This window comes from Leptodactylus fuscus, chromosome 7 (genome assembly GCF_031893055.1).
Source record: "Leptodactylus fuscus isolate aLepFus1 chromosome 7, aLepFus1.hap2, whole genome shotgun sequence".
Classification (NCBI taxonomy): Eukaryota; Metazoa; Chordata; class Amphibia; order Anura; family Leptodactylidae; genus Leptodactylus; species Leptodactylus fuscus.
The window spans coordinates 20,222,554-20,244,208 of record NC_134271.1 but is presented as its reverse complement, the minus strand read 5'-3'; the positions used below and the strand labels follow the sequence as shown (position 1 = coordinate 20,244,208).

The 21,655-nt window shown below is 42.3% G+C and overlaps 1 protein-coding gene across 1 annotated transcript; it reads left to right on the top strand.

Moving 5' to 3' along the window:
* The first annotated feature begins 908 nt into the window (after positions 1-908).
* Positions 909-18,878, top strand: IRF7 (interferon regulatory factor 7). Its single transcript, XM_075281334.1, has 12 exons — positions 909-970; positions 2,367-2,517; positions 4,550-4,793; positions 5,140-5,237; positions 5,679-5,730; positions 7,509-7,691; positions 8,549-8,728; positions 9,492-9,644; positions 9,747-9,935; positions 11,188-11,583; positions 12,862-12,971; positions 18,448-18,878. Exons 1-12 carry the CDS (start codon positions 954-956, stop codon positions 18,613-18,615), a joined length of 1,941 nt encoding a protein of 646 aa, XP_075137435.1. The 5' UTR covers positions 909-953; the 3' UTR covers positions 18,616-18,878.
* The last annotated feature ends 2,777 nt before the right edge of the window (positions 18,879-21,655 follow it).

Below are 21,655 nucleotides of genomic sequence, written 5' to 3'. Positions count from 1 at the left end.
CTTTCCCAACATCATTGCAAACAAAGGCCTCTGAGAAAGTCGGCATGATGTTAAAGGGAGCGCCCTCTATAGGTTTGTTTGACTGAGACTCTGTCTTCCTAATGACATCATGGAAGACAGACTTGCACATTCTCAGTCAGCGCCCTCTATTGGTGTGCATACTTGAGGCACTGGCATCCTAATTACATCATGGAAGTCAGATTTGCCTATTCCTCCCATATAGATTCAGGTTAAGATTTAAAGAGGACCTTTCACCACTTTTGGGCACATGCAGTGTTATATACTGCTGGAAAGCTGACAGTGCGCTGAATTCAGCGCACTGTCGGCTTTCCCGATCTGTGCCCGGTGTAAAGAGCTTACGGTGCCGGTACCGTAGTGCTCTATGGTCAGAAGGGCGTTTCTGACCATTAGCCAGAGACGTCCTTCTGCCTCGCGGCGCCAATCACGCTGTGCTGTGGAGCCGGGAGGAACGCCCCCTCCCTCTGCTCACACAGCTCGTCCATAGACGAGCATTATCAGGAGCGGGAGGGGGGCGTTCCTCCCCGCTCCACAGCACAGCGCGATTGGCGCCGCGAGGCAGAAGGACATCTCTGGCTAATGGTCAGAATTCAGCGCACTGTCAGCTTTCCAGCAGTATATAACACTGCATGTGCCCAAAAGTGGTGAAAGGTCCTCTTTAATGGTCATATCTTGGGCTCTTCATCGCCCCCTAGAGTATATCAGGTGTGTCAGACTTGCTCCCTATCTACCATATCTGTCTGACTACCTGGTACCTCAGTTACTTATTGTTAGGCCCGGTTGACATCTCCATCTCAACGGAATAACAAACACAGATGTGAACCGGGCCTTACTTTCATTCATTGTTTAGTCGCTAGTCACTATTAACCCGAACCTCACTGTTTTCCCATTTCAGATAGCGTTTGCATTGTCAGCCTCTTATCCGAAACGAGAAAATGCCCCGGAGGGAAAGGTAATAATATTCTATATACCCAATAAAGATATCCGACATGATATACAAAAACAAAAAGCGAATGTTTCCCATTGTAATCCATTAGATCACCACATTTGTGATCTCATGTACTACCCAGTGCTAGAAATATTCTGAGTCACGTAATGTGTCTGCTTGCAATCGGGAATAGATTCACTTTTTGTTTGCTTTCATTTCATAAGCGAGTGCCAAAGAGCCTGTGATAAAAGTACATAGGGTATAATGGAAAAAATATCATGTCTGCTTATTGTATACATGTATTCCACCTGGTTTACAAGGATACATTCACCTAATATAGACTCAGATCTGTATTTTTGATGCTCAGATTTGCTAAATTTCTGTAGGCCTTATCAGCCCTCATGTTGCTGTGAGCTCAGCTATGAAAATCTATCAACGTAGTCACATGTAGGGTTTATTTTACTGGACAATGAAAACAATCTGTCTAAAAAATTGAAGTCCTATATTTGCCTAATTTTAACAATCCAATTAAAATTTTTTTTTTTAAAAAATCAATCCATACTCACCTGTCCTGGGTGCGTCGGTGTCTCCCACTTCAGTCCAGTCCTGCTGATCCTGAGGGCTTCGATAGTCTCCATCGTACATGACTACTGAGGTCATCCTAATCAGTGGCCTAAGGAAAGGACACGGGGTGTCACTACCTACCTTTACCTAGGCTGCTGACTGGCCTCAATGGTCACATGGGGTCGGGACTTCCGCCAAAACAAGATCCTAAAGCAGCAGGATCCGGACTGTGGTAGGACACCAGAGCACCAGGGACAGGTGAGTATGGGTTGATTTTTTTTTTTCTCACTTCCCCCAGCCGCCCTTGCACAAAATTGATTATCCTGAACAACCCCTTTAAGAAAACCAAACATGTGAATACTAGAGATAAGCGAACACTGTTCGGATCAGCCGTTCCGAACAGCACGCACCCATAGAAATGAATGGAAGCACCTGGCACGTACACTTTGCCGGCGGCCGGCCGGCCGGCGTCACAGGTGCTTCCATTCATTTCTATGGGTGCGTGCTGTTCGGATCGGCTGATCCGAACAGCGTTCGCTCATCTCTAGTGAATACATCTGTGTACATGGGCTTTAAAACCAATGTGTCCATTATTCACAGACATTGGACGCATGAAAAAAGGAAAGGTCGTGTGAATAAGGCCCTAGTCGCTCCTTTTGCATGAGCACTGCGCCATTCAAAGTCCTCCTTACCCCATTCACCGTCTTAATGATCGGTCAGGGTCCCCTAACCTGTAGATAAGTTGTCAATGTAGATAAGCCCCTTAGCAACAGATAAGCGTCATAATTATCTTAGGTACAATGTCTACGTTATATTAATTAATCTTTTTATAATTTGATATCACAAACCAAACCAGAGAACTCTTTGGTCCTTGGCTAATTCGGCAGATCAACAGCAACCATTTTGAAGGTGTTCTCTGGTTGGATGAAGATCGTACATTGTTCCGCTTGCCGTGGAAGCATCTAAATATGAAGAACGCAGATGAAAGGGATTATGGGATATTCAAGGCAAGTGAAACCATGCAACATTTTATGGATGGAAAAATCTGATATAATAGGATCCACTTTGAACATATGTTGTCAAATACTATAAGCAGAATGCATTTTAGAATATTTTAGAATAAAAATTGAAAGTATTATGAAAAAGTATACAATTTACCGGTCAGGGGCATATACAGGGAATTCTTAAAGTAGAGGGCTAGAACAATACCACCATACCACAACACTATGGCCATACATTACCACCACATAGTGACTGAAAATACCACCATACTGTTACCAAATAACCCCACACCATGACCATACATTACCCCTATATAATGAATAATACCACTATACCACCACACCATGGTCACACATTACCACCATGTAGTGACCAATAAATACTATCATACTGTTACTAAATAATGTATGGAGATGATAGATAGATAGATAGATAGATAGATAGATAGATAGATAGATAGATAGATAGATAGATAGATAGATATGATGGATAGATGGATGGATAGATAGATAGATAGATAGATAGATAGATAGATAGATAGATAGATAGATAGATAGGATAAGATAGGTAGATATGATGGATAGATGGATGGATGGATGGATGGATGGATAGATAGATAGATAGATAGATAGATAGATAGATAGATAGGAGATAGATAGATAGGAGATAGATAGATAGATAGATAGATAGATAGATATGATGGATAGATGGATGGATAGATAGATAGATAGATAGATAGATAGATAGATAGATAGATAGATAGATAGATAGGATAAGATAGGTAGATATGATGGATAGATGGATGGATGGATGGATGGATAGATAGATAGATAGATAGATAGATAGGTAGATAGATAGATAGATAGATAGATAGATAGATAGATAGATAGATAGATAGATAGATAGATAGATAGTAGAGATGAGCGAGTAGTATTTGATCGAATACTACTATTCGATCGAATACTCGTAACGGTCGAATACCACGCGGGAAAATTCCATTGAATTCAATGCAAAAGCCTCCTCATGCTCCTCATCCTGCTACTTCCGGAACTTGGAGGATCCAAGGTGCCGAACTTTGGTTTCCATGGAAGCCGGAACAACATTCCCGTTTTTTCCCATAGACTATAATAGGATTTGATATTCAAACGAATACTACTCACTCATCTCTAATAGATAGATAGATAGATAGATAGATAGATAGATAGATAGATAGATATTACATGGATAGATCGATAGATAGATAGATAGATAGATAGATAGATAGATAGATAGATAGGAGATAGATAGATAGATAGATAGATAGATAGATAGATAGATATTACATGGATAGATCGATAGATAGATAGATAGATAGATAGGAGATAGATAGATAGATAGATAGATAGATAGATAGGAGATAGATAGATAGATAGATAGATAGATAGATAGATAGGAGATAGATAGATAGATAGATATTACATGGATAGATAGATAGATGGATAGATATTACATAGATAGATAGATAGATAGATAGATAGATAGATAGATATTACATGGATAGATAGATAGATAGATAGATAGATAAATAGATAGGAGATAGATAGATAGATAGATAGATAGATAGATAGATAGATAGATATTACATGGATAGATAGATAGATAGATAGATAGATAGATAGATAGATATTACATGGATAGATAGATAGATAGATAGATAGATATTACATGGATAGAGAGATAGATAGATAGATAGATAGATAGATAGATATTACATGGATAGATAGATAGATAGATAGATAGATAGATAGATAGATATTACATGGATAGATAGATAGATAGATAGATAGATAGATAGATAAATAGATAGGAGATAGATAGATAGATAGATAGATAGATAGATAAATATTACATGGATAGATAGATAGATAGATAGATATTACATGGATAGATAGATAGATATTACATGGATAGATAGATAGATAGATAGATAGATAGATAGATAGATAGATTTCCTTTTCTTCTAATTACATGCACTCTTTGTTTTGTCTCATACATTAGGCCTGGGCTATTTGCAGTGGAAGGTATCATGCACGAAATGAGGATCCTCCCACTTGGAAAACAAACTTTCGTTGTGCCCTAAATCAGGTACATTACCAAGGCCAGAGAATGTTCTCTGAAGTCAAAGATAATTCAAGTGACCAGCGGGCTCCTCATAAGATATACAGGTTCAATGGTGTTCATGATGACCTGCCCACATCAAATCCAAACGTCGCTGTGGATCAGGCCCCAAGTAATTCAGAAGGTAAGAGGTTTGATTTTTTTTGTTGTTATTAAAATACGTAGTACGCATGTTTAGATGATATTATTAGAACAATGTAACAAGCAGTTGCACCTGGAACTTGGTGCCTGAGGGGGCCCATATTGTAAGGGCAGAGACGAGAGCAACGTTTCTGGCTGCCAGAGCCCTTCTTTGAGAGTACATCTTAAAAACTGAAATTACCTCTTTTCGTCAAATGCAATCCCAGGAAGTTCTGGGAGTTTTGCTGGAGATCTACAAGCTCTATGTTGACTTATTTAGAGGTTTATGACCTGCTGAAAAATGAGACCCCCTATATAAATGTATATTTTATCTTTATTTTATTTGGCAGATCAAAGTCTTTTCAATGAGTTAAATCAAGACGCCTACGCTCTACGCATTAGTCCTGACTGTGTACTGGCTTCCCCATTTCCTAGGCCTGAGGAACCGGTGACTGAAGGGGTACGAGTGTATCTTTATAAATCTATATAAAGTTAGCGCCCACTAGTGGTTACTGCAGACAGACAATGTCATTTGTGCGGCCAAATCAAATTTACTGTTGTGGCCACTGACTGGTCCTTAGAACTGATATTTTTGCCAATGAGGTGATTGAACGGGCTCCGGTGCTCGGGCACATCTATTTTCTTGGTTATTGGTCACTGGACTTTTTGCGGCTCAGTCCCATTTAAGTGAATTGGATTGAGCACCAATACCAGGCCCAATACAACATATCTTAAAAATATTAACGTTAACTTAAAAATTTTACGCTGGCATTACAGGCCATCAATCTCAATACTCCATGATTATTATATATAGATGATAGTAGCAGTATTGTATAGCGCTGCTGTTATTATACAGATTATCAGATACATTCACTGCCCTATATTTTAGGATGTCATCGAAGAGCTAATGAGAAACATTTTACTGGACCCAAGAGAAAACAGTAAGTCAGACCTAAGCCCCATGTATGTGTTATAGTGCTAAACTTATTACGAATGGGTCAATAGAAGGCAATGGAGCGTCGGAAAATGAAGATTTTTTGCAATTTTTCAAAATCACAACATAACCAAAGAATACTAAATGTGCCAAGACGACTTCGTTTCACTTCTCAGCTTTGCAGTACAGACTGGGTCAGAAGGGTATCCCATATTTACATATCTATTCCATTAATATATCATTAACAGTAACCTGCTGAAGGAGTGTCCCTGCATTGACATGACCGAACTTCACCCTCGGTCCATGTGTTTGCCTGAACAGTATGCCAGGAGTGGGAGGGTGAGGGACGCCTAGCACTACAGCTATCTATACTACTAGGAATCCCTGCCTCCCAAGCGACATACTGTCCCATACTGACTATAGAGATGGGCAACCTCAGATAAACAACTATACGTGACAAATTACATTGTGTCATTACTAGAGTTGAACGAACACTATTCGAAACAGCCGTTTCGAATAGCACGCTCGCATAGAAATGAATGGACATAGCGGGGGGTTAAGCAGCCGGCTGCCGGCAAAGTCTGCGCACCGGCCGCTTCCATTCATTTCTATGGGAGTGTGCTATTCGAAACGGCTGTTTCGAATAGTGTTCGCTCATCTCTAGTGTTTAACAAAAATTAGGCTAAAATGCAAAAGAAATGTGTGTAGAATATACTTATGCTCCTTATTTCTGCCCAATACCACCCAGTAGAGCAATGCACAGAGGATGGGAGTAGTAGTCAGTCACTGTTGGGCTCATGGTGGCTCTAGTCACCCCCACTAGTGTTCCAGTATTCCACAGGGGCTGTTACAATGAGTGATGTAGGCAGTGGCATAACTAGCAATGGCAGGACCCCAAGGTGAACATTTGACATGAAAACCCCCCTTAAGATTTCGGACAGACAAGACCAAAGTAAAGATCTGACCATATCAACACAAAGGCCTGTACCAAGGGTCGGTAACCTTTGCCACGCCAACTTCTGTGAAACTACAACTCCCAACATGGAGTTCATGAAGTTTCACTTCCATGGGAGTTCCAAGAACAGCAGAGAACATGCTGGGAGTTGTAGTTTTATTACAGCAGAAGTGCTGAAGTTTGCTGACCCTTGGCCTATACCAACTGCTAAGCACGGTGGCGGAGGGAGGGTGATTTAGTTTTTTGCAGCCATAGGACTTGGACACCTTGCAGTCATTAAGTGGACAATGAACTCCTCTGTATACTTAAGTATTACCTATAAACTGGTCTCCAAATCTCCAACAAAATGGCTGAAAAAAAAAGTATCAAGGTGTTACAAATGGCTAAAGCCCAAACAACCCACATGAAATGCAGTGGTGGGACTGTGAATAAACAAATGTCACAAGACCACAATGAATTGAAGCCATGATGTAAAGAAGACCGGGACAAAATTTCTTGAGAATGATGTGAAATACTGATAAATTCATGTAGAAAACCATTCCCGTACTTTGTGACTGCTGCTAAGTTATTATCTACAAGTTATTGATGTATGGGATGGACGTAGTTCATCTGAGATTGGATTTATAGAATTTTAAGGGTGGGTATAACACGCTGCGTTTTTGCTCAATAAAACATGCAAAACACAGGCCTAAGATTTCCGAAGGACCAGATGTTTTAGAATTATTCTGTGCTATGTAGAACCACTTTTTCTGTGAATTATTTCATAAAAATCTTTTGTGATGTAACGGCCAAAAACTAAAAAAAAAATCATTGTCTTTCTATCCATACAGGCATACAACAAGTCCTAAACCTTTCACAGGACGATCCACCAGGTGAACCACATGTGGATCAGGTTTTTAGAATGTCTCAACATGATCAATGGGCAAATTCTCAACTATCATGTGTTGTCAATGGCCATGAGCAAGTCCCTCAAGAGCAGCCAACCATCCATATTCCAGCTTTTTGTGAGCCATGTGAGTACCTATAGGGTAAAAGTGAGGGAACTTGACTGGGTATGCCAGTATTTAAAGGGATTCTACCATTAAAATCAAATTTTTTTCTCACTACCACGCCAGAATAGCCTTAAGAAAGGCTATTCGTCTCCTACCTTTAGATGTGTTCTCCGTGCTGCCGTTCAGTAGAAATCCTATTTTTTGTCGGTATGCAAATGAGTTCTCTCGCAGCACTGGGGGGCGGTCCTCAGCGCTCAAACAGCACTGGGGGCGTCCCCAGTGCTGCGAGAGAACTCTCCAGCACCGCCTCCATCTTCTTCAGGAACGGGGTCTTCACAGATCTTCTTCCAGGGGTTGTCCGCTTACAATACTGTATAAGTGGCCATTTTCTTGTGGCTGTTGGGCACGCGCAGTCAGCTTTGCCCTAGGCCTAGAAGTTTGAAGCCAAACCCCCAGAAGAAGACGCGTGAAGACTCTGTTCCTGAAGAAGATGGAGGCGGCGCTGGAGAGTTCTCTCGTAGCATTGGGGACGCCCCCAGTGCTGCAAGAGAACTCATTTGCATACCGGCGCAAACCGGGATTTCTAAGAAACGGCGGCGTGGAGAAGACATCTAAAGGTAGGAGAGGAATAGCCTTTCTTAAGGCTATTCCGACGTGTTAGTGAGAACAAATTTGATTTTAATGGTAGAATCCCTTTAAGGTGTAGGGTCACATTAACAATTGTTTGGATGAATTTTTTTCAAAAATTTGTAATCGTCCATTTACCTAAATAACTACAACAAATATGATGAATAGAAACGTTCTCTGAAACCAGACACAATTATAAGGCTAGCGCAATGCTGCGCTGTAACTTACCCCGTGACCAAATCATCTTACAGACCCACAATATCAGATGCCAAACATGTATCAGAATGGATACCCACATGTGGCTGTGAACCAAGTCTTCTCACAGATGTCCGCATTCTCGCACTTCCATCACCCAACGACAGTTCTCAATGGTTTTGCTTCGGCATCGCAGGAGCACCAGGTTGCTCAACATAATGGGTACCAACAAAAAAGTAAGTAGCACTTCTCTTATTAGTGATACCTATACCAGATAATAAAGCAATGTTCTAGTGGTAGACAAGGAAGATCGCTGTGGAGTGGGGGAGGTTCTCTATTGTCAGGTGGGCAGTCCCTGTCTTTTTGCTGTAGCCTAGGACCACCCATCTGACAGTAGTGAACATATTTGTGCTGAAAATAACAGCATTGATTGCTTGGGAAGGGTGAGGGCTACAGAAAAAAAATTCAAACTGTGCCAGAATCAGTGGAGCATCATCTGTTGAAAGGTGCAATGTGTCGGAGTTGGTGAAAGTCCATTTAAAAACCAATCACTATATACTCACCTGTTAGACCTGGAACCCAGCGGACAGTCTATGTTTAGGTCCCCGGACTTTGTTTTCTTTCTGCTTGGAGTAACAGTGGTGTTCCTGTGTAGACCAAAAGTCAGAAAGACTTGGGATCTGAACGGAGAGTTTCCAGTGGACACCTGGCCATTTTAATAAGTGGGTATATAGTCTATGATATTTTAAGCCTCCCTATGGGGTAAAAAATAAAAAACAATAAAACCCTTTAAATGCTTAAATCTAGTTGAGGAGAAGAAACACCTTACGCTAGCTGTACACTACATATATTGATTCTCTACTCACTTCTATCGGGTTGCTAGAATGATAAATTTTGGAAGCGCCCACAGCCCTATAGAAGTGAATGGATTGCTAGACATGTTGGTCCATTAAAGACACAGTATAGCTCAATCATTGTATGTTACATGTGTACATACAGGTGCACGGGATGTAGTTTCTCATGTTGTCCAGAATGGCTTCCAGCAAGAAGTTCCATGTGTGGAGCAAGATATAAAACCATCTCCTATAAGACAGGATCCACCTAGACAGTCTTTTGTGCAAGAAACCCAGAATACACTAATGAATCAGCACGGTAAGCAGATCATCATATGACAGGTCCATGGATTGAGGCTTAATATGGTGACATAGTCCTTTAACCCATATATCTGTCATTATGTATTCTCCTCCTAAGCAGGTGCACACGACATGGCATACAGAGCTGCGAGCAATGGATATCCTCAGGATGAGCTGAGAGCAGACCAAGGCATCACCTCTGACTATCCCTATCACACAACCAATGAAGAGTGTGCCAGATCCTCACCAGATCATGATCTACCTGCTGTCAATGGATCTGGACAAGTTTCAGCAACAGAAACCCAACAACGTAAGTAAAATAATTCTGGGCCGTTGTAGGACCAGAGGGACCCCATTGACTACTATGGGGTTTGTCGGTGCCCGTCGGTGTTGGATAGCAGATGCAGTTCAGAGCCAAAGTAAGAACCAGTACTAGATATACCGATTAAAATGGTTAACACGGCGCCGTGTGTCCAACACCCCCCAGGCTGCACCAACTCCAACCCCACCATGGTGTTCGTCAGAGCCCCAGATGGTGGGGATGGACTTGGCGTCACTGGTGGGTGGTGCGGCAAAGGTCAAGAAACGCCAAACACACTGTGCACCACAAATCACAGTAAACCAGACACTGAGACTCTTACCAGCAGATGTTTCAGGTTGCGGTGTTAGTCCAGGGATCCAAAAGGCTGAGGCAGGTGGTCAGTAGGTGGCGGTAGAGAGTAAATCGTATTCATACGGTCCGGGTCATCAGCAAGAGGGTAACACAGTACGGAGGGAAATCCAAACGGAACGTCAAGCAGGACAAGTCTGTAACAGGAGCGGTAGTGAAGTACAAAACAGAGTTCAGGGAGCAGAGGTCTAGAGGCAAGCCGATGTCATTTACAGGAGCAGGCACAATATCAGGAGGCGAAGGCAAGGTCAAAGGTCAAGGCAAAAGGGTCAGAAACACAGGCAATCAGAACACAAAGAACGCTTACTACTAGGACACTGGGTATTAACTGAATAGCCAGCAGCGGTCCGGAGCTAGAGTCTTCCTTAAACAGGCTCCAGCCCTGAAAGTCCCGCGTCCGGCTCAGGAGGAGACCGACAATCCTCGCTTAATGCTGAGGAGGTTCCGGCATGCCTCCTGAGATCTGGAAGTGGGCACTTGGGATCACAGAGGTGAGAGGGCCAACACTCTCCACAACACGCGCCACAGAGGTTCCAGTCCTCCTCATAAGTTCGGTCAGTCTATTCAGATGAGTGGACCTGATCAAACCCTGGAAACATATAGAGACCTCAGGGCCAGGAGGGTGGCAGTGAAGAGCGCCATCTTATTGGAAACCATAATGAATGATAAAAATGAGTAATAACTGCCTATAGGGCAATGCAGTAACTACACTACACTATTACATTACTACTGGAAACTTAAAAATACAATCACCCTGATCTCAAGGGGTTAATAATTTTAATTGATTTGATGTGATTTCCCTTTGGAGCGGCTTGAGCTAAGCATTACCTATGCCATTTCTAATTGTGCAATTATTCATATTTACTTACTGTACGACATTTTGTACCGGCAGGAAAAATGCCACCGATTACATCGTGGGAAGTTACAATATATTATCGAGGGAAGGAGGTTCTCAAACAAAATGTGTCCAAAAAATTCATTATCAAAAAAGACGTCGATGATGTTCAGACTATGGAAGATACGGACACGGTGCAATTCCCTTCCACGGATGTGCTTGTGGATCAAGTGCAGATTAAATACACTAATGACATTCTCAGTTGTGTTGGAAATGGGCTATCCCTTGAAGTCAATCCTGAAAATTACAAGGTTTATGCTACAAGAATGGGCAAATCAAGAGTTTTCTGGAGCTTGTCAAGAAGTCTAGAAACCCAAGAAACATCTTCACAGGACATGTTGTTGACCAGAGATGAACCAACAGAGATTTTTGACTTCAATCAGTTTTGGGAAGGTAGGTATCAATAGGCTACTTGCTTGTTTTAAAGAGGACCTTTCATGTGCGGTTTTTTATACCGCTAGGAAGTCTACAGTGCACTGAACTCAGCACACTGTCAGCGTTCCCATTCTGTGACCTGGGACTGGAGATATTGGTTCCTTTACCGATGTCTGCCCACTGTCAGAAGGGCGTTCCTGACAGTCTAGTTGGGCTGTGAGGAACACCCACTGACAGTACCTGTCCATAGCCCTGTACTGTCAGTGGGGACATAACTTGATGCTCAGTGATGGTGCTAACCTGTGAGATACGCCCTTCCTGACAGTACTCAGCCATAGACTAGTACTGGGGGGTGTTACTCAAAGCTCAGCATCATCAGTGGGTGGTAAGGAGCGCCCCCTCTGACAGTACAGAGCTATGGACAAGTACAGTCAGGAGTCGTCACAGCCCAACTAGGGGTTAAGGAACTCCCTTCTGACAGTGGGCAGAGATTGGTAACGGCACCAATATTTCCAGCCCCGGGGCACAGAACAGGAAAGCCTACAGTGATACTACTAGATATTTATGAGTAAATTGACAACTAGGCTTTACCAGTTGGAACTAAAGATGAGATTTTCCATAAAGCTTTTGGCTTTACCAGAACGCAAAACTTTTGGGGTTCAACATTAGAGATGGACGAACCTCACAAGATTCATTCACATATATTCATGAGATTGGACCATCTGTTTTGTACCAAAATTGTTCTGATACAACCTGAAGTGCTATTATTATACTCTTCATACCCCATAGTATAATACGTTGAGGCCCAGTGGAGGTGAGAAAAGACAAACACTCATACTCACTTTGCCTCTCTCCCATCTCTTCTGGGCATGTTTTCAGTGTCCGGAGATCCCTGGTGTCCTCTTCAGGTCTCCTCTGGCCTCCGTCGGACATGACGGGCCTCGGAGTAATGGAGTGATCGGGCCTCAGCTGTCACATGTGGTTGGCTGAGAGTCATGACGTCAGTCAGAGGCCAAAAGAGGGCTCTGAGGTGAGGGAAGGTGAGTAGTTGTTGTCTTCCCTCACCTACCTTGGACCTCCTCTTATTATACTCTGGCATATGAGGTGACCTCAGAGTATAATAGTGTCTCGTGGGTAACAAACCCCAAAAATTTAGTATTCGCCAAAACCAAAACAAATTGGTTCGCCCATCTCTATTCACCACCACTCACTATTATACCCTTGGGTCTCTTCTCAATAAAACCTTCCATCTACAACATTTTCAGAATCTGTCATTAGTTTTCCTATTTCTTTTAGAGTTTAAAAGTTACAAGTGCCACAGACGGCCGTCGCCAGACTACACCATATATATGACATTTGCGCAGCTTCTGTTTGAGCCGGTCATGAAGAAGCTTGTACTCGTGAAGGTGAGTGCACCGTTTGTAAAATTCCTCCCTCTGACCATGCATTTGTGGACAATTACATTATTCATGGCGTTCCTTCTTCACTGTGGTCAGAGGGGATTGACATGTTGACATGTTTGGCTTAGTGCCGAGGGGTATTTCTCTGTCCAAAAAGTTAATATATGACGTCATTGGTTTCCAGCTTAAAGAGAGTTGGAACCCAACATATCAGATACCAGATAGGTACAGTAGGTTAGGGTCACGTGAATCAAACTGTGCTTCCCCCTTTTGAATCGGTGACTCCATTGCTAAGATAATGTTGTTTTTGGTCAATATGCAAAAGAGATCTTTGGAGCAATGAGAGCACAACCGCTTTCCCCTTTGGAGCAATCATGCTGTCCTTGTTGCTCCAAAGAGCTCATGTATATATTTCCAAAAACGCTGAGGCACCAATACACAAGGGAAACATACTATTTGATTCACATGACCCTAACCCATCTATTGGGCTCGACTGATATGTTGGGTTCTGGTGATATACTCCCCTTCAAGAGTTGAACATGAAGATTCACACCATAAATATATAGCTGGAGTCTTCTGACCTCTAAAGGCCTCCATAATATAAGAGAAAATTTGGCCCAACCTTCTTATTTTGGTGGGACCCATAAGCTATCTAATGGGTATAAGAAGGAAGGATTGGGTATGGTGAAGGTGAGACCACATCTATCAGACGTTTATGGCATAGTCTGTGGATTTGCCATAGATGTCTTTTGTGGAAAACCCCTTTAAGAGCACGCATTGCATTACATTGTAGTATATGTGTCTTCCAACGTAACACAAATGACTTCCAGTCCCAACCGCTTCCTACAAAGGTAACGATGTACATGGCTTCTCATTGGGTGTTTCCCCAACATGATAAACATGACATTACACAGCAGTCACGTATACAGAGACAGCGGAAATAAAACATCAGCAAAATAAAGAAGGAGCAACAGTCAGAAACGATACTTAGGTGGAGAGGAAGCGTCGGTCACCATTGGGTTTCAGCCCTCTTATACTCCTCCCTTATACACACAGAACCGGGACGTTCTAGCTTTTTTTTATTCTAGACATAGAAAACATTTAACGTCGTAAGAGATGGCATACGGCCTTGGCAGTGAAATGGTTAAAACGGCATTCTGATTTCTTAGTTACATTACAGTCGATGACATTATTAGCATTTTTATAGGAGAGTTGGCTCAAAATCTTCAACTCCCAGCGAGCCTTGTAATTCACAGCCTGAGAATGAGACTCCTAGGAGCAACCTAGAATATAATATTACCCCCTTTCACATCTTAGACCACCATTAAATATAAAGGTGTCCCCTTATGGCTATAGACAACCAGAGAATATAACTTATCCCCTTTCACGTCTTAGACCACCATTAAATATAAAGGTGTCCCCTTATGGCTATAGACAACCAAGGAATATAACATTATCCCCTTTCAAGTCTTAGACCACCATTGACTACAAAGGTATCCCCATATGGCTATAGACAACCAGAGAATATAAGATTACCCCCTTTCACATCTTAGACCACCATTGAATATTAAGGTGTCCCCATATGGCTATAGTCAACCAAGGAATATAAGATTACCCCCTTTCACGTCTTAGACCACCATTGAATATAAAGGTGTCCCCATATGGCTATAGACAACCAAGGAATATAAGATTACCCCCTTTCACGTCTTAGACCACCATTGAATATAAAGGTATCCCCTTATGGCTATAGACAACCAGAGATTATAACTTATCCCCTTTCACATCTTAGACCACCATTAAATACAAAGGTGTCCCCTTATGGCTATAGACAACCAAGGAATATAAGATTACCACCTTTCATGTCTTAGACCACCATTGTATATAAAGGTGTCTGACCTTATGGCTATAGATAACCATGTAATATAACATTATCCCCTTTCACGTCTTAGACCACCATTGAATATAAAGGTACCCCCATATGGCTATAGACAACCAAGGAATATAAGATTACCCCCTTTCACATCTTAGACTACCATATTATTATATGTTTTTATCATATGTATTATATATACGGTATTATATATATTATATAATTATATAGTGTTACTTACTGGATATGTGGCGTGGACTCTTCTCAGTCTTTTGCAATGACCCCGAGGTCTTGTCCATGGTGTTGAGCAGACGTCTTCTCACAAGTGAACTGGCTTCAGTCTTGGGTTGAGACTTAAGTCTTGATGTGTGAACTTATTGTATATATTACTAGTTGGACTAAGTTTCACTTTCCTATTCCTGGGTTAGGATCAGCCTCCTTATTCCTTCCCCCATATCTTTCCCAGCAGATTTCCCATTTCCTAACAAGGAGCAAAAATCAAAAACGATACTTAGATGGAGGGGAAACTTCCATAGTCACCTCCCTAATCCAACACCACCAGGAAGATGAAATATCTAACACTAGGCCTTATAGTCTAGATACGGAGAGAATAATAGACAATGATGTGGGGAAAACAATAATATTGTTAGCATTGTTGTAGGAGATTTGTCTCCATATGAGAACTCTCCGGCTCCCAATGAGCCCGATAGCCGCAGCTGAGGATCTACAGCCTGAGAATGGGGCCTCTAGGGGTAACCGAAATTGAACATTGACACCTTCGCTTCCCTAGACCACCATTGTATATAAAAGTATTCCCCTTTATAGCCTCATATCACCCAGGAATATAACATTACCCCTTATTAGGCCTTAGGCCACTGCTCAATATTAAAGTATCTTTCTTTGATGGCCACAGACCACCAGGGAATTTAACATTAACCCCTTTACTGCCTTAGACTACCAGGGAATATAACATTAACCCCTTTACTGCCTTAGACTACTAGGGAATATAACATTAACCCCTTTACTGCCTTAGACTACTAGGGAATATGACATTAACCCATTTACTGCCTTAGACCACCACTCAATATTACCCCTTCCACGTCTTAGACCACCATTGTATAAAAAGGTGTCCGACCTTATGGCTATAGGCATCCAGAGAATATAACATACCTCCTTTCACATCTTTATGGCCACAGACCACCAGGGAATATAACATTAACCCCTTTACTGCCTTAGACCACCACTCAATATTAAAATACCTTTCTTTATGGCCATAGACCATCATAAAGTATAACATTAACCCCTTTACTGCCTTAGACTACTAGTATCCTCCTTTATGGCCACAGACCACCAGGGACTATAACTTGACCCATTTACTCCTATAGACCACCAGGGAATATAACATTTACTGCCATTTACTGCCTTAGACTGCTAGTATCCTCCTTTATGGCTACAAGGGAATATCCCATTTACTGCCTTAGACTACTAGGGGATATAACATTAACCCATTTACTACCATAGACCACCAGGGAATTTAACATTAACCAATTACTGCCTCAGACTACTACGGTAGTATCCTCCTTTATGGCCATATACCATAAGGGAATATCTCATTTACTGCCGTAGACTACTAGGGAATATAACATTAACCCATTTACTGCCGTAGACTACTAGGGAATATAACATTAACCCATTTACTGCCTTAGATTACTAGTATCCTTCTTTATGGCCATAGACCGCAAAGGGATATTCCATTTACTGCCATAGACACCTATGTAATATAAGATTATTCCAACTATGGTCTTGGACCTCCAGGAAATATAACATAATCCCCTTGACTACCTTAATTTAATAGTGAATATCAAATAGGTTTGCCAATACTTTAATATTAATGACCTATCTACAGTTGATCAGACCAATATTATATCGGGTGGGGGTCCGACTCATGGGACCCCGATTGATTAGTTGATTAAAGGGGTCACTGCACTTGGGTCAGTGTTGCCACTTATTCACTGTACTGTATACCAGGTCTTCAATATTAAAGTCACTGAAAATCCCTTTAAGTCACTTCTTGTGGTATTCTATCAAAATCAGACTTCATATCTATGTAGGGGTCACTTACTGGATATGTGGGGTGCACACGTCCCTGTCTTTTGAAAATGTCACCGAGGTCTCGTCCATGTCGTGGAGCAGAGGACTTCGCACAAGTGAATTGGCTTCTCGCTTTAGAATTGAGCCTTGTTGTGTGAATTTATAGTCATGTTAAGTTTCACTTTCCTATTCCTGGCTTAGGATCAACCTTCTTATTCCTTCCCCCATATGTTTTCACGCTGTTTCACTAGATGAACTTTGAGTTGTGTCGGGGCACAAGGAAGCTGATATTTTTAACCGTGTATGTGAACTTTCCTCATTTTTATAAAATATTGCAATTGTTCATTGTCAAGAATTTTTTAGATCACCAAGGAAGATTTACTAAGCAATATAGCAGGCCATGTATTGTGTAAAAAAATATTTCATGGTAAAGATTATTCTTAAAATTCGTAATATTTAATAAAAATGAAAGCTTTTTCGGATGCAGAATAATGGTGTATGACTACGAGCATCATTCAGCAGCACTCATCACTGGTTTCCATCCTCTTCTACGTTCAAGCTTTTGGGGTTCCCTAGTAAAGGCCATGTTTTATGTTTTCTGGTTATTTGAGCTCTCATGAATGAACATAGTAACACACAGGTAATAGATATGTGCATGTCATACTCCTTCTCCCCTGTTATGTAGACAATCTGAGGCCCGATTCACATCTGCATTTGGGGAGTCCGCTTGAGGACAGACCCGCAAAATACAGATATTGTGTGATATAATTATTGAAGAGGCCCCCACTCAGTCCAATGTGCTTCACAATGGACCCCACACAGCACAATATGCTCCACAGTGATCCCCACATAGTATAATCTGCTGCAAAGGGGCCCAACACAGTACAATTTGCTCCACAGTGGGCCCCACACAGTATAAACTGCTGCAAAGGGGCCCAACACAGTACAATTTGCTCCACAATGATCCCCACACAGTACAATCTGCTCCACAGTGGCTGATACACAGTACAATATGCTCCACAGTGGTCCCCACACAGTATAATCTGCTGCAAAGGGGCCCAACACAGTACAATTTGCTCCACAGTAGCCCCCAGACAGTACAATCTGCTCCACAATGGACCCCACACAGCCCAATATGCTCCACAGTGGCTGATACACAGTACAATTTGCTCCACAGTAGCCCCCACATAGTATAATCTGTTGCACAGATGGGTGCCCACAGAGAGGGCTCTGAGTGCCACCTCTAGCACCCGTGCCATAGGTTCGCCATCACTGCCATAGACTATAATGGGGTCCATGTGATTTGCGCACAAAACATGTGGAGAGAAAAGTGCTGCTTTCTTCAAGTGACAAATAACATGATCCTTGAACGCTATGTCAGTAAATAGTGTAAGTTACTGACACAGCAAAGGTACGACATCCGCAAGGTCGCTTTTGTCATGTGTTACTGCGCAATATGACGATATAACTGAGTACAATGAGAACTACATCCTTAGTAACGTCTTGTATTTTACTTTTCAGCTTGTTCCAAATCTCTGCACGTTCTTGCACCAAGCTGCGCAGCAAAGTGGCGCCTCATCTCTGCACTCGGAGGTTATCAGTCTCCAGATCTCCAACGGAAGCTCTTTCAATAGCGTCGACCTAAATGGGCCTTGTTTAATGGATCTCGACCTCCATGATTTATTTTAATGTTCACTGCAGGGTCTTGCAGAAATCGGGCGAGGGATGACACCTTGTAGCCATGTACCTTAAGCTCCTTCTTTGTCTGTCGTAGCCGATTTTCCTTCTTTTGTTGCCCTTTATTTTAATTTTACATGTTAGTAACTTTTGTGGATGACACTTTGTGAGGAGAGTATCTGGACTCTCCTCTGATCGGTGATGGCGGAGGAGGAAGATCGGTATGTTGAATTTAGCGTGACGTATGAGTTTGTTCTCAAGGTAAATGGGTGACTGATAGAGGCGTCTGCCAGTGACTTTCTCCCCTCTACCCATCTATGCATGGCTGAACCAAGTAGGCCTTAGGCTTCTTGCAGATGACCACGGCCGTGATCAGTGTGCTCTCCATGTAATTCACGGATAGCACACTGATCCATTCATTTCTATGGGCACGTACACATGACTATGAATTACACGGTCACATGTGGGGGCAACAGTCTGGGCCGCAAAATATAGAACAGGTCCTATTCCTTGCTTCCATGGCTCCTATTCATTTAATGAAAGGGGCCACGGAAGCGTGGGCAGGACAAGGGTGACATCCACGTGTCCCCTGTGTGTTGCCCGTGCCTTTAATTCACGGCCAGCCGGAAGCACACAGTTGTGTGCAACCGGCCTAAGTTCACACAGGGTTTTTTGTACTGGAATCTGAGGTGGAGGCCGCCTCAGGTTCCGGTCCAAAAAACGGGTAAATGCGACTGAATGCCACTGCACTGGCATCCAGTAACGCGCTCCGGTCCAGATTGGGCCCAAAGAATGGGCCTAGTCGGGAGGAGGGAGTGTCTTCAGGCAGAATCGCGAGGCGAAACGGCCTGAAGAATGAGCAGGTCACTTCTTTTTCTGATTTCAATGGGAGCCGTCACGGCCTCAATAACCTGACCAAAAAACCCCATGTGAATATACCCTTAGGCTATTAGATTCCTCTAAAGGAGTGTTCTGCAACCTTAGGATCTACAACTGCATTGCATACACAACTCCTAGCAGAATCTTTATCCTTCGTATAAAACTAAGACTTTCATATTTCTGCTTTTGTTCTTGTACAGAATAAATCCAGATGATGTGACGTCAAGATATAATGGAAGGCAAAGATTTTGCTAACTTTTTGACTACCTGAAACAAAAAGTTGTAATGCCACCGCTCTCCCTCACTCTCACTAGATTGTATATATAGTGCATTTGCCCCAATGCTGCCCCCTTCTGTTGGGATTGGTGCACCCATAGTTGGGAATGGAGCACCGCTGACAGAAGGGTAGGTGCGGGTAGCGTACTTCGTAGCTCTCATTACGAGGAACCACTGGAAGCAATAGATGCTACCCATGAATATAGGATTGTATATTAAAAAAAGATGTAGATATTTAACTTATTTTAATCTAAATGGATTATCAGATGCCCGATATAGTCAGGGAGTCTGAACTATTATCCTCTGAGCGGGCGTTCAACTATAGGCATAGGTCTGGCTGCCGTGATGTATTATATCAGTCATTAGCTGTGCAGGGTATACTTTTCCCTGGTGTTGATAAGCATAGTCAAATGTATACCAATTTGGTACCCAAAGGACCCCCTTTTAGTGTATGTCTGGCTATAGAAAGTTCATAGACACATCCGCCAGTCCATCAGGAAATATTCCTAATATATGCACATCATAGACGTGCCTAATCCGCCATTATGATGTCATGAAGAAGACTTTCTGATATTTGATTTAGAGACTGTATAACCGTACGCAAGTCACAGAATAGAAATAGAGAAATATTATTTCGTTAAGCGCTCGATAAGATGCATTTTTGTACAAATATTTTTCTATTTACGCTATATGCCTTTTTTAAGTTTAGTCAAATTTGGTGTTTTGGTAATGGAAAAGTGTAAACTAAGGCCCTATTCATATCTGCGCGTGGGGACCCCCTGAACAGAAAACTATAGGCATAAAAAAGCAGTTACCTAAGGAAACCCACGGACCTCATAGAGTATAATGGGGTCCGTGTGGTTTCCACACGAAACATGCAGCTGCTTATAGGACTTTTCTCTCTGCATGGGTTGTGTGGAAACCACACGAACCCCATTATACTCTATGGGGTCCGCGGGTTTCCTTAGTTAACGCATATACTTTTCAGTTCGGAGGGTCCCCAAGCGGACTCTGCGGGTTTCCCAGGTAATCGCTTTTTATGCATATAGGTTTCTGTTTGGGGGGGTCCCCAAGTGGACTCCCTGAACAGAAACCCGAACGCAGATGTGAACCAGGCCTAAGCAGTCACACCTGCATTGGACATTTCGCCTGGAGCCGCTGTCACGGATTCTGTCAAAAATCATTGGCGAAAAAGACCAGTGTGCAGTACTTAATGACAGACATTATAATGGACACCTGATCCTATAACTAAAAACAGAAATACCAACGGAGATGTGAGCACAGCCTAAAGCATGTTAGATTATTGTCAATGGAACCTACCAATTGTGCAGGAACCAGCTGACACCTAACATGCATGGGGGCTTCCAAACAGCTTGGATTTAGGATGTTGGATTTTCATCGGTTGAATTCTTTTGTTTTCTAGAAGATAAGATGGGTCTAATCCTCCTTTTTTCCATTCACTACACATGTACTGCTGAGCCATGTCAGGTATGCATGTGTATGGGGGGATTGGGTGAGACAACATTAGGCCAACAGCTGTCTTATGTGTATTGCCAGGGTTAGAGATGCTAAACTCTAAAGACCGGTTCACATCTGCGTTCAGGGAATCCCCCAAATGGAAACTTAGCGCATTGCCTCAGGAAACCCACGGACCCCATAGACTATAATGGGGTCCGTGTGGTTTCCGCACGAAACATGCAGAGACAAAAGTCCTGCAAGCAGCACTTTTTTCTCCACATTTCATGCGGAGACCACACAGACCCCATTATAGTCTATGGGGTCCCTAAGCGGACTCTCCGAATGGAAAGCTGAAGGCAGATGTGAACCGGGCCTAAGAAACTGTATTCATTCTTGTCTATTTATTTCTGATAACTACAAACATTATAAGTTTGGTTTC